Consider the following 12,950-nt stretch of genomic DNA (forward strand, 5'->3'; position numbering starts at 1 on the left):
ATGCTATTAAGTCGTGGTGCGCGAATGCTTTAATGCGCAGCGGATGGTGCAAAGTGAAAATTAAAATTTTCCAGTGATATGCCATTTTAATGCACAATATGTTGTGCCCAGTTTGTGCCATTGAAGACAAATACCTCGTACAATGTTAAGTGGGTTCTCCCGGATATAAAATATAATATATGTGGACGTAAGCTGGTGTTTGGGCACGCTGTGGGGCTCAGAAGGGAGGGAGCGCCATTTGGCTTTTGGAGCGCAGATTTTGCTTGGTTACTGTTCTGTTTGGTTTTTTTCTGGTATTTCAGTTTATAATGTGGGGGTATGTGTAAATTGGGCAGAGTACATCAGGACATAATAAGAGGGTATAATAATTCGGTAAATAAATAATAATAAGCAGATATGTGGCCAATGTCGCACCGATAAATGGCGCACGATCTTATCCGCTTTTGGACACTGCACAATTTCCGTCACTATGTTCTGAGAGCCAGAACTTTTTTTTATTTTTTCTTCACCGGAGCTGTGCGAGGGACTATTTGTTGCGGGACAATCTGTAGTTTTTATTGGTACCATTTTAGGGTACATGTGATTTTTTTATCACTCTTTATTAGATTTTTTTGGCAAGCAAAGTGACAAAAAAACATAAATTCTGACAATGTTTTTTGTCTTTTTTTTTTTTACAGTGTTTACCGTGCGCTATAAATGACATTTTACTTCATTCTGCGGGTCGATACGATTACGGCGATACTAGATGTATTTCGTTTTTTTATGTTTTGTGGCGTTTGCGCAATAAAATCACATTTCGATATAATTATTTATTTTTTGTGTCACCATATTCTGAGAGCCATAACTTTTTATTTTTCAGTCAAAAAAGCTGTGTAAGGGCTTGTTTTTTGCGGGACGGGTTGTAGTTTTTATTGGTACTATTTTGGGGTACATGCGACTTTTTGACCAATTTTTATTCTATATTTTTGGAGGGTTGATGACCAAAAAAACAGTGATTCTGACATTGTTTTTTAATTATTTTTTTTGCGGTGTTCACCGTGCGGGAAAAATAATATTATAGTTTTATAGTTTGGGTCGTTATGAACGCCGTGATACCAAATATGTGTACTTTTTTTTTCCATTTTCATTTTTTTCCTATAATAAAAGACTTATTATAGGAAAAAATGCATTTTTTGTTTTTTGTAACTTATAACTTGTTTTTACACTTTTATAAAACATTTTTATTACTTTTTTTCTTTAGTTTTTACTTGTTTTACTTGAAGACCTGCAGCACTGATAGCTGCTATAATACATTACACTACCTAGTTAGTGTAACGTATTATAAACTGTCAGTGTGACGCTGGGAGTCACACTGACAGGAAGCTTATGAGGACCGGCCTCCGGCTGGTTCTCATAGGCTGCTGTGCATGGCAGACCCGGGGGCTGTTGTATGGCCTCCGGTTTTGCCTTATAACTGACTGCAGCACCCACAATTGGTCCCCGGGAAAGTTTGTTGTAGCAACAAACTTTCCACTTTGTTGTAGTAACAAACTTTCCAGTTCGTTGCTACAACAAACTTTCCCTGCGATCACATGACCGGGACCTGAACCAATTAGGTCCCGATCATCTCTCTGGGACTAGAGGCAGGGGATAACAGCGCGATCCGAGTGTCAGCGCTACTCTGAGACACCCGGATCGCGCTTTTAACACCCACCATGAATTCATGTCGGCGCTGCACAGAGCCCAGCAAGCGCCGACGTGAATTTACAGTGGGCGGTCGGGAAGCGGTTAAATAGTATCCATAACAAAAATATTAAAAGGGTTAATGTCAACATAACACCAGTATACTTTTATACTGCACACCCATAGTAGATATCCTTTATGTTAGGCCTCATGCACACGACCGTAAAAACACCCGTTATTGCGGGTCGTAATTACGACCCGCAATAACGGGCTCATAGACTTCTGTTACCCACGGGTACCTTCCCGTTTTCTCACGGGAAGGTGCCCGTGTCGTTAAAAAAATAGAACATGTTCTATTTTACGGGCCATGCTGCTATACTTTGTAATGACAACATGGCTCGCAAAAGCGTCCGGCTGCCCGCAAAATTATATTCATGTACTGGAAATGAGAACACAAAGGTGCAATACAACATTGACACAACTAATCTTTTCTGCTTTTATAGTATTGACTTGAAGTCAACATTATAGAAAGTTCTTTGGTTTATCAGTAGTGCCACTGTGCCATAAGATAAGAGCTGGATGTGTGAAACTCCGCAATCAATGGTTAGGCTGCTTACTTACCCTGCAAATAAATTTCCTTTCCCTGTTAAATATTAGTCCGGAAATATAGGGAACCAACAACATGAATATCCATTCACTTTAATACTACTCTACTTAGCATGTGGTTCCTCTCGACATTTATTAGCAGATATGTACTGTATATACACAGTAGAAAGGCTCTGTATGCATTTCCACTGTCACTCCCTGGTCTCTGGTGGAGAGAACTGTCCGCAATCCCTTCCTGGAGACTATATTAATCTATTAACATTTCTTAGACTATTAACTGATATATATTGCAGGTGCAATAAAACACACACACCTTGCGATATTGTCTGTACAGACAATATGTCACGGGGCCCGTGGATGGTGAGACTGTAACAGGGACTACAGAGGATGGTGTGAACCCACTGTGTCACCAAGGTATTTGATGTAGAGCTAAATCAGGGAGTGGAGTCTAAGGGTACTCCAGGAATTCAACCTTTAATTCCTATACAGGGATCTGGACTTTGCTGCTGTGGAACCCCAGGTCGCTACACCAAGAGTAGTCTCCCTTGGCAACAGCTGACGTTAACAGGCGTGGTACAAAAACAGTAGACAGAATGCAAGGTCAGGTATAGCATAGATCATGGCAGGTGGCAGACATTCACTCAAGGTTGGTAGAGCCAAAGGTCAAGGCAGGCGGCAGATGTTTATCATGGGTAACCAGCAAGAGGTCAGGACAGGCGGCAGGCAAGGATAGTCAAAGGTACAGGCAGAGTCAAACACAGAAATTGATCAGCATGTTATCTCTAGCAAGCTAAGAGGAACCGAATTGCTCAGGCAATGGTTGACAGGGGAGGTCTCTTTTACACCCTGGAAAAGCTAGGTACTAGAAAGTGCAAGAGTACAGTCACGATGGTGAATCCGGCCAACCTGGAGTGACGGAAAAACATTGGTGCGCCAAGGAGCTAGAGAGCGCCATGGAGAGGAAGTATGGAAGCCCCTAGGAAACTTTTAAAACTTTTAAAAAATAAAACATAAATAGCTACAGTATTTAATTAAATAACTAACACATTATTTCTCTTCTACATACATCTACTTAATGAAACTAAAATGAAATACATAAGACATTTATTTCCTGTAAAGATTGCAGAACCACAAAACTATCTTGACTCCAGACTGCTTTCTTTACTTGAACTGATACATAGTAAAAAACTCGGTGTCTGACAGAAAAATAATTTAGTTTTCAATAAGTATTTGTTTTCGCAGTAATAGGGTAATGGATAATTTCGACTTTTTTTTTTCCTGTAAAATGTATTTATTATTATATTCACTGGTGACATTTAGGGTATAGTCACAAGTGGCTTATTATTTAAAAGTTGCGAATTTAATCCAGATTTCTCAATCTCTTGCGTTGCAGAGAATTTTTCCCATAGGATTAAATACGAGGCAAATATGCCACCTGTGACTGCACCCATATTATATTTATGTTAGCATATTGGAGCATCAGTGTTTACAAAAAAGTTTTCTTAACTAATAAGTAATTTTTAAGCATGAACGACATCTGGTTGGCAGGGTGCGACTGCACCTAGCCTGTACGTTGCGTCTGCTTATTTGCTGCCCACATGTCTGCTCATTAATGTGTGGGGAAATCTAGAGGCATACATGTATTAATAGCAATACGGCGTATCTGTAAGTTGCTAATATTTGACAAATTATTGTTTTGATTAAAAAATATCATAACCCTATGTATGTTGTATTTTTTAATTTCTGGTAAGAATGTTTTTATTTTTTACTTTGCAGTGCTAAAAGCTGAGAGTTCCCAAGAAAATCAGAAACATGGCAGAGGGGGATATCACAACTTTCAACCCAATGACAGAGAAGTTTGACCTTCCAATGGGAAATTACAAGAAACCAAAGCTCCTTTACTGCAGTAATGGAGGGTACTTTTTACGTATACTTCCAGATGGAGAGGTAGATGGAACAAGAGACAGAGATGACCTGAACAGTAAGTGTTTTTGATCAACAGAATTACTTTATTATTATCCTATGTTATGAGATGGAGTTTGTTATCTCGAACAGGTTGTTCTAAATTAAGTTATTGTAATGCGAATAGAAACACAGGGGTAGATTTATTATTACTGACACATCATTTAAAGAGGCTCTGTCACCAGATTTTGCAACCCCTATCTGCTATTGCAGCAGATAGGCGCTGCAATGTAGATTACAGTAACGTTTTTATTTTTAAAAAACGAGCATTTTTGGCCAAGTTATGACCATTTTTGTAGTTATGCAAATGAGGCTTGCAAAAGTCCAAGTGGGTGTGTTTAAAAGTAAAAGTCCAAGTGGGCGTGTATTATGTGCGTACATCGGGGCGTTTTTTACTTTTACTAGCTGGGCGTTCTGATGAGAAGTATCATCCACTTCTCTTCAGAACGCCCAGCTTCTGACAGTGCAGACACAGCGTGTTCTCGAGAGATCACGCTGTGTCGTCACTCACAGGTCCTGCATCGTGTCAGATGAGCGAGGACACCGGCACCAGAGGCTACAGTTGATTCTGCAGCAGCATCAGCGTTTTCAGGTAAGTAGCTACATCGACTTACCTGCTAACGCCGATGCTGCTGCAGAATCAACTGAAGCCTCTGGTGCCGGTGTCCTCGCTCGTCTGACACGATGCAGGACCTGTGAGTGACGTCACAGATCTGCACTGCCAGAAGCTGGGCATTCTGAAGAGAAGTGGATGATACTTCTCATCAGAGCGCCCAGCTAGTAAAAGTATTAAAAACGCCCCGATGTACGCACCTAATACACGCCCACTTGGACTTTTACTTTTAAACACACCCACTTGGACTTTTGCAAGCCTCATTTGCATAACTACAAAAATGGTCATAACTTGGCCAAAAATGCTCGTTTTTTAAAAATAAAAATGTTACTGTAATCTACATTGCAGCGCCTATCTGCTGCAATAGCAGATAGGGGTTGCAAAATCTGGTGACAGAGCCTCTTTAAGCAGTACACCAGTCTCAAGCTCCTGTGTAGCATGTGTCATATTCACACCTGGTGGAAAGGTTTGGTAAATGAGCGGCGACATTGAAGTCTCATACAATTTTCCTAACACATTTGGATGTGTTGGAAAAAGTGGCACAGGGGTTTAGAAATGACATCTGGCTCGAATGCCATGTTTTTAAGTATACTATAAAAGAAGAAGAGAGGACAAAGCACACATAGTGCATGAACCAGTAGTCTCAAGAGAATGAGAAACGATGGTCAAATATGCTGACCTTGTAATATTATGCTGGGAGCATAACATCCAAAAAAGCGTGTCCAAGGATCCAACTAGGTGGAAATGCTTGAGGTAAGGGTTGCAGCCCTAATTCCGATCCGAAAGTGACTTGTACTTAACCTGATGAAGGGGCCAGTACGGCCTTGAAACGCGTAGTTTTATCTGTACAATTAAAAATTAGTTTGACCACGGCTGCGCCCTCGATCATTCCGTTTTTCCATTTTTCCATTTCTCCAATGTTTTTAAGTATGAACACTAGAAAACTGGCATAAATACATTGATAAACCTGTGCAAGAGTGCTTTAAAGGGGTTGGCTACTTTATGATGTTTAAAGAATAGTATTATAAGCCACTTACTAAGGCACTGTTGTTAGCAGATCAGCGCAATTTCTTAATTTGTAAAGTTCCGCCCCCTTCTATAGTACAGTCTTCTACACAAACTGCATGGCCCTCCGGTCCTAAACATGGCCGCTGATGGAGGGGCATGTGACCCGACACATCCATCAGTGGACTACATTGAAAAACACGGCGTATGGGAAACTAGCGTATGCACCGTGCCATGTGCAGTGTTGTTCAATGGAGGCCGCTGATAGACTTGTTGGGTCACATGCCTCTCCATTATCGGCCATGTTTAGGACTGGAGCGCTAGCACATCTGTCGATATAATCATAAAGTGTCCAACTCTTTTAAGTATGTTACTTGAAAATTAAAAAAACAATATATTACCAGAGCATTTTTGTATAGCCAATCTGGCAAGGAGAAACTATAAATCATAGGGCCCCATAGCAAAATGAGGTGGGCCCACACCACCTAGTGACCGGAAGCTGAAACAGCAACATACTGTAAGTAGCTGTCATGGCTGTGGGGTATGTGGACCCACGGGGCTGCTCCGCCATAGTGGAGAAGCAGCTGATCAAACAACAGTCAATGATAGTTTATAGGACGAGAGTACCTGGTAGAAGATTTGTGCCGGACGGTTGGAAGCTTGGCCAGTGCTGGACTATCAGAAGCAGGATTGTGCTCAATAAAAGGACTTGTCTTGGATACAGGACACGGATACAGAAGCCGACACGGACACTCGACTTGACACGGACACTAGACTTGGTACGGACACTAGACTTGGCACGGACACTGAACACAAATAATGCAGTCGTCTCAGATACTTGTCTTGACTTGGACACAAAAAATGGATACGGGATACAGGATACAGCTAAGCAACCATTTGCAGGACAAACATGGCATTGAGCAATGTTGTGTCTACCCATGTTTGTCCTGCAAATGGCTGAGCAGGCAAGAAATTAATGGGCAGAGTTCCTTTTGTAGTTCCTGGTATGCTGGGGGAGATTCTCCTGGTGCGCACCCTATGAGCATCAGTAGCTGAGGACAGTAATGCATGGTGGCGTCTCACAGAGGGGAGATGCCGGCTATAGTTCACTGGTCTGCGGTCGCTGGACTGTAAATGATGCCGGTGGTCCGCGATCGCGCCCATTACAGTACCATCAATTAAACGTATGTATAATAGCACCTTATGTCACAAAATCCACATATTGGATTCACAATAGTGCTAGATAACAGATAGCCATCAACTTGTTATTCCCCCCACATAAAGAAATAATGTTCTTGCACCTGAGTGGGCCCCCTTAACCTTTGGGCTTCATAGTAGCTGCTATGGCTATAGTTAGGCCTATGCTCTTATATTACATAGTTACATAGTTACATAGTTAGTACGGCTGAAAAAAGACACATGTCCATCAAGTTCAACCAAGGGAAGGGAAAAGGGAAGGAAAAATTTCTACACATAGGAGCTAATTTTTTTTTGTTCTAGGAAATTATCTAACCCTTTTTTAAAGCCATTTACTGTCCCTGCTGTGACCAGCTCCTGCGGTAGGCTATTCCATAGATTCACAGTTCTCACTGTAAAGAAGCCTTGTCGCCTCTGCAGCTTGAACCTTTTTTTCTCCAGACGGAGGGAGTGCCCCCTTGTTTTTTGAGGGGGTTTTACAAGGAACAGGATTTCACCATATTTTTTGTATGTGCCATTAATATATTTATATAAGTTAATCATGTCCCCCCTTAGTCGTCTTTTCTCAAGGCTAAATAGGTCTAATTCTCTCAATCTTTCCTCATAACTTAAATTCTCCATGCCCTTAATTAGCTTCGTTGCTCTTCTTTGTATTTTTTCCAACTCCAGGGCATCCTTTCTATGAACTGGAGCCCAGAACTGAACTGCATATTCTAGATGAGGCCTCACTAATGCTTTGTAAAGTGGTAATATTACATCCCTGTCCCGCGAGTCCATGCCACTTTTAATACACGACAATATCCTGCTGGCCTTTGAAGCAGCTGATTGACACTGCATGCTGTTATTGAGTTTATGATTTACAAGTACACCCAGATCCTTCTCAACAAGTGAATCCGCCAGTGTAGCTCCCCCTAGGACATATGATGCATGCAGGTTGTTGGTACCCAGATGCATAACTTTAAATTTATCTACATTAAACTTCATCTGCCAAGTGGACGCCCAAACACTTAGTTTGTTTAAATCTGCCTGTAATTCATGAACATCCTCCATAGTCTGAACTATATTACATAGCTTGGTGTCATCTGCAAAAATAGAAATAGTGCTATTAATCCCATCCTCTATATCATTAATAAATAAGTTGAATAATAGTGGTCCAAGCACTGAACCCTGGGGTACTCCACTTATAACCGGGGACCATTCAGAGTAGGAATCATTGACCACAACTCTCTGGATACGGTCCTTGAGCCAATTCTCAATCCAATTACAAACTATATTATCTAAACCTATAGTCCTTAATTTACCCATTAGGCGTCTATGGGGGACAGTGTCAAATGCCTTTGCAAAGTCCAAAAACACTAAATCCACAGCGGCCCCTCTGTCTAGGCTTCTGCTTACCTCTTCATAAAAACAGATTAGGTTAGTTTGACAACTTCTGTCCTTAGTAAAACCGTGCTGGCTGTCACTTATAATGCTATTTATTGTCACATAATCCTGTATATAGTCCCTCAATAGCCCCTCAAACATTTTCCCCACGATGGATGTTAAGCTTACTGGTCTATAATTACCCGGGGAAGACCTAGAGCCCTTTTTGAAAATAGGCACCACATTTGCGCTGCGCCAGTCCCTTGGCACTATACCAGTCACTAGAGATTCTCTGAATATTATGAAAAGGGGGACAGAAATAACTGAACTAAGCTCTTTAAGAATTCTAGGGTGTAACCCATCTGGTCCCGGGGCCTTGTGCACATTTATTTTATTTAATTTAGCTTGGACCATCTTTACATTCATCCAATTCAGTATATCAACTGATATATTAACAGCACTGGCAGCGGCTACATCAGCTGCTCTTTCTTCAGTTGTATATACAGAGCTAAAGAACCCATTTAGTAACTCTGCCTTCTCTTGATCCCCTGTGATCAACTCCCCATTACCATTATCTAGGGGTCCTACATGTTCAGACCTGGGCTTTTTTGCATTTATATACTTGAAGAATTTTTTGGGATTTGTTTTACTATCCTTGGCCACCTGCCTTTCATTTTGTATTTTTGCTAATTTTATTACATTTTTACAGATTTTATTAAGCTCTTTATATTTTACAAAGGCTACAGCTGTACCCTCAGATTTGTATTTTTTAAATGCCCTTTTTTTGTCATGTATTGCCCCTTTCACAGAAGGTGTACGCCATGTGGGGTTTAATTTGAGTCGTTTATACTTGTTACCTATAGGAATACATTTTGCACTATAATAACTCAAAGTAGATTTGAAAATCTCCCATTTATCATTTGTTCCATTATTTGACATTAGTTCTTCCCAGTCCATATCCTGAATTGCAGCCTTCATCCTGGGGAAATTGGCTTTCTTAAAATTAAATGTTTTTGCCCTCCCAGCCTGCGTTTTGTTTTTTACAGTATAGGTAAAATGTAACTATATTATGATCACTGTTACCGAGGTTTTCACGAACATTGACATTCCCAACAAGATCTGCATTATTAGAAATCACCAGATCCAACAGAGCTTCACCTCTAGTCGGGTCTTCCACAAACTGGCCCATAAAATTTTCCTGCAACAGGTTGAGGAAATGTCTCCCCTTTGCAGTTGAAGCCGAACCATGACACCAATTAATATCCCGGAAATTAAAATCTCCCATTATCACTACAGTACCCGCCTGTGCAGCCTGCTCCATCTGTTTATATAGCTGAACATCCATCTCCTCAGTTATATTGGGGGGTCTATAGATTACACCAAAAGTAATTTTTTCAGTGTTTACCTCCCTTTCTAGTTCCACCCACAAGGTTTCAACCTCCTCACAGTATTCACCCACTATTGTCTCTTTCACACTCGCCTTCATATCATTTCTCACATACAGACATACACCACCACCTTTCCTATTTGTCCTGTCTTTCCGAAAAAGTGTAAAACCCTGTAGATTTACAGCCCAGTCATGTGAAGAGTCCAGCCATGTTTCAGCAACACCAACTATATCTATATTTTCTTCCAGTATCAAGGCCTCCAGCTCCCCCATTTTGCTTGCTAGACTTCTGGCATTTGTGAACATACACTTTAACTTGCCTGTCAGTTTTTCACTTTTATTATCAGAAATGTGATTTGACATTAATCGGGCCTTTTTATTTACACTGATGTTTTGTAATGAAAGGATCTCCTTATCTTGTTGTCTAGTCCTCTCCCCACATTCTGTTTCTCCCCCCACCAATATAGTCTGACCCCTCTCTAACCTGGCTACCCCTTTTTTTTCTACATTGACCTCCCTCCTCAGCCCTAGTTTAAATACTCCGCCACCCCAGCTAGAATTCTCTCCCCCAGCACAGCGGACCCCCTTCCATTTAGGTGCAAATCATCTGCAGAATACAGTTTGTACCCCAATGAAAAGTCAGCCCAGTGCTCTAGGAACCCAAATCCTTCTCCTCTACAACAAGACTTCAGCCATGCATTTAACTCCCTGAGCTCCCGCTGTCTTTCCTGTGATGCGCATGGCACAGGCAGTATTCCTGAGAATACTACTTTGGAGGTCCTTCCCTTCAGCTTGTAGCCTAGTTCTTTAAAATTATTCTTAAGGCTCCTCCACCTACCATTTATTCTGTCGTTGGTACCGACATGGACCACGACAGCTGGATCATCACCAGCCCCTCCCAGCAATTTGTCCACCCGTTCCACCACATGCCGAACCCTGGCACCAGGGAGACAGCAAACCATTCGGTTGAGGTGGTCTTGGCGACAAATTATTCTATCCGTCTTCCTGATTATAGAATCCCCTACGACTATCAATTGTCTTGGCTTACCTGCATTACCATCCCGCCAACTACTAGCTGGTCTGTTCTCCCGGCTGTTAGGGAGATCAGTATCCACTAGGGCTGCCATTTCTGAGACTGACACCCTCGCATCATCACCCAACTTGGCAATTTTGCCTGGAATGTCAGAAACCGGATCGGCCTTCCTTTTCTTTGACCCCTTTCTACTGCCCCTAACTACATTAACCCAGCTACTTACCTGATCCTGCTCACCCATGTCTTCACCCTCCAGTTGTAACCCACTAACTGCATGCTCCGTGAGCAGCATGCTTCGCTCAAGATTGTCTATCCTCCTCAGTGTTGCATTCTGCTCCTCCAGATCTCTAATACGAGCTTCCAGGTGAACAACATGCTCACATCTGCCACAGAGATATTCACCCTGGAACTCCGGCTCCAGTCGTGCATACATATGGCAAACTGTGCACTGAAGAAAACCTCCAATCTTGCTATCCATTATCCAAGTTACAAAAAAAACAGCGAACAGGTGTTAATCAAAAAGAAAAAGAAGTAGAAGAGTACTTACTGGGACTTTAACTCCTCTTTTGAACTCCGGTTTTTGGAACTCCACTTGATCTACAAACCACTTGTTGTTTCAAGCCACAGAGCAGGCTCTACAGAGTACTGAGGCCTGATTTATAGCACCTGGTACCAGCTAACCCCTCCCCCTTACTCAGCTACTCAGGAAGGAAACTGCAAGGGAAAAATGGTTTTAAATAATGTCACTTTTGCAAACTTTGTAGCAAGCAAGCCATCAATACATATATCACATACAATGGCCCCCCACTTTGTCACACACAACACAGTAAATCAATCCGGTTTTTGGAACTCCACTTGATCTACAAACCACTTGTTGTTTCAAGCCACAGAGCAGGCTCTACAGAGTACTGAGGCCTGATTTATCTGAGGCCTGATTTATAGCACCTGGTACCAGCTAACCCCTCCCCCTTACTCAGCTACTCAGGAAGGAAACTGCAAGGGAAAAATGGTTTTAAATAATGTCACTTTTGCAAACTTTGTAGCAAGCAAGCAATCAATACATATATCACATACAATGGCCCCCCACTTTGTCACACACAACACAGTAAATCAATCCGGTTTTTGGAACTCCACTTGATCTACAAACCACTTGTTGTTTCAAGCCACAGAGCAGGCTCTACAGAGTACTGAGGCCTGATTTATAGCACCTGGTACCAGCTAACCCCTCCCCCTTACTCAGCTACTCAGGAAGGAAACTGCAAGGGAAAAATGGTTTTAAATAATGTCACTTTTGCAAACTTTGTAGCAAGCAAGCAATCAATACATATATCACATACAATGGCCCCCCACTTTGTCACACACAACACAGTAAATCAATCCGGTTTTTGGAACTCCACTTGATCTACAAACCACTTGTTGTTTCAAGCCACAGAGCAGGCTCTACAGAGTACTGAGGCCTGATTTATAGCACCTGGTACCAGCTAACCCCTCCCCCTTACTCAGCTACTCAGGAAGGAAACTGCAAGGGAAAAATGGTTTTAAATAATGTCACTTTTGCAAACTTTGTAGCAAGCAAGCAATCAATACATATATCACATACAATGGCCCCCCACTTTGTCACACACAACACAGTAAATCAATCCGGTTTTTGGAACTCTACTTGATCTACAAACCACTTGTTGTTTCAAGCCACAGAGCAGGCTCTACAGAGTACTGAGGCCTGATTTATAGCACCTGGTACCAGCTAACCCCTCCCCCTTACTCAGCTACTCAGGAAGGAAACTGCAAGGGAAAAATGGTTTTAAATAATGTCACTTTTGCAAACTTTGTAGCAAGCAAGCAATCAATACATATATCACATACAATGGCCCCCCACTTTGTCACACACAACACAGTAAATCAATCCGGTTTTTGGAACTCCACTTGATCTACAAACCACTTGTTGTTTCAAGCCACAGAGCAGGCTCTACAGAGTACTGAGGCCTGATTTATAGCACCTGGTACCAGCTAACCCCTCCCCCTTACTCAGCTACTCAGGAAGGAAACTGCAAGGGAAAAATGGTTTTAAATAATGTCACTTTTGCAAACTTTGTAGCAAGCAAGCAATCAATACATATATCACA

The 12,950-nt window shown here is 41.7% G+C and overlaps 1 protein-coding gene across 1 annotated transcript in view; it reads left to right on the forward strand.

Moving 5' to 3' along the window:
• Positions 1-12,950, forward strand: part of FGF1 (fibroblast growth factor 1) — a 127,807-nt gene that overhangs the window by 111,624 nt on the left and 3,233 nt on the right. The window contains exon 2 of the mRNA XM_075859383.1: positions 4,045-4,249. Coding sequence (XP_075715498.1) covers positions 4,081-4,249 — 169 coding nt within the window. The 5' untranslated portion in view covers positions 4,045-4,080. The remainder of the gene's footprint in view (positions 1-4,044; positions 4,250-12,950) is intronic.

Source organism: Rhinoderma darwinii, chromosome 3, assembly GCF_050947455.1.
Source record: "Rhinoderma darwinii isolate aRhiDar2 chromosome 3, aRhiDar2.hap1, whole genome shotgun sequence".
In the NCBI taxonomy this organism is placed as follows: Eukaryota; Metazoa; Chordata; class Amphibia; order Anura; family Rhinodermatidae; genus Rhinoderma; species Rhinoderma darwinii.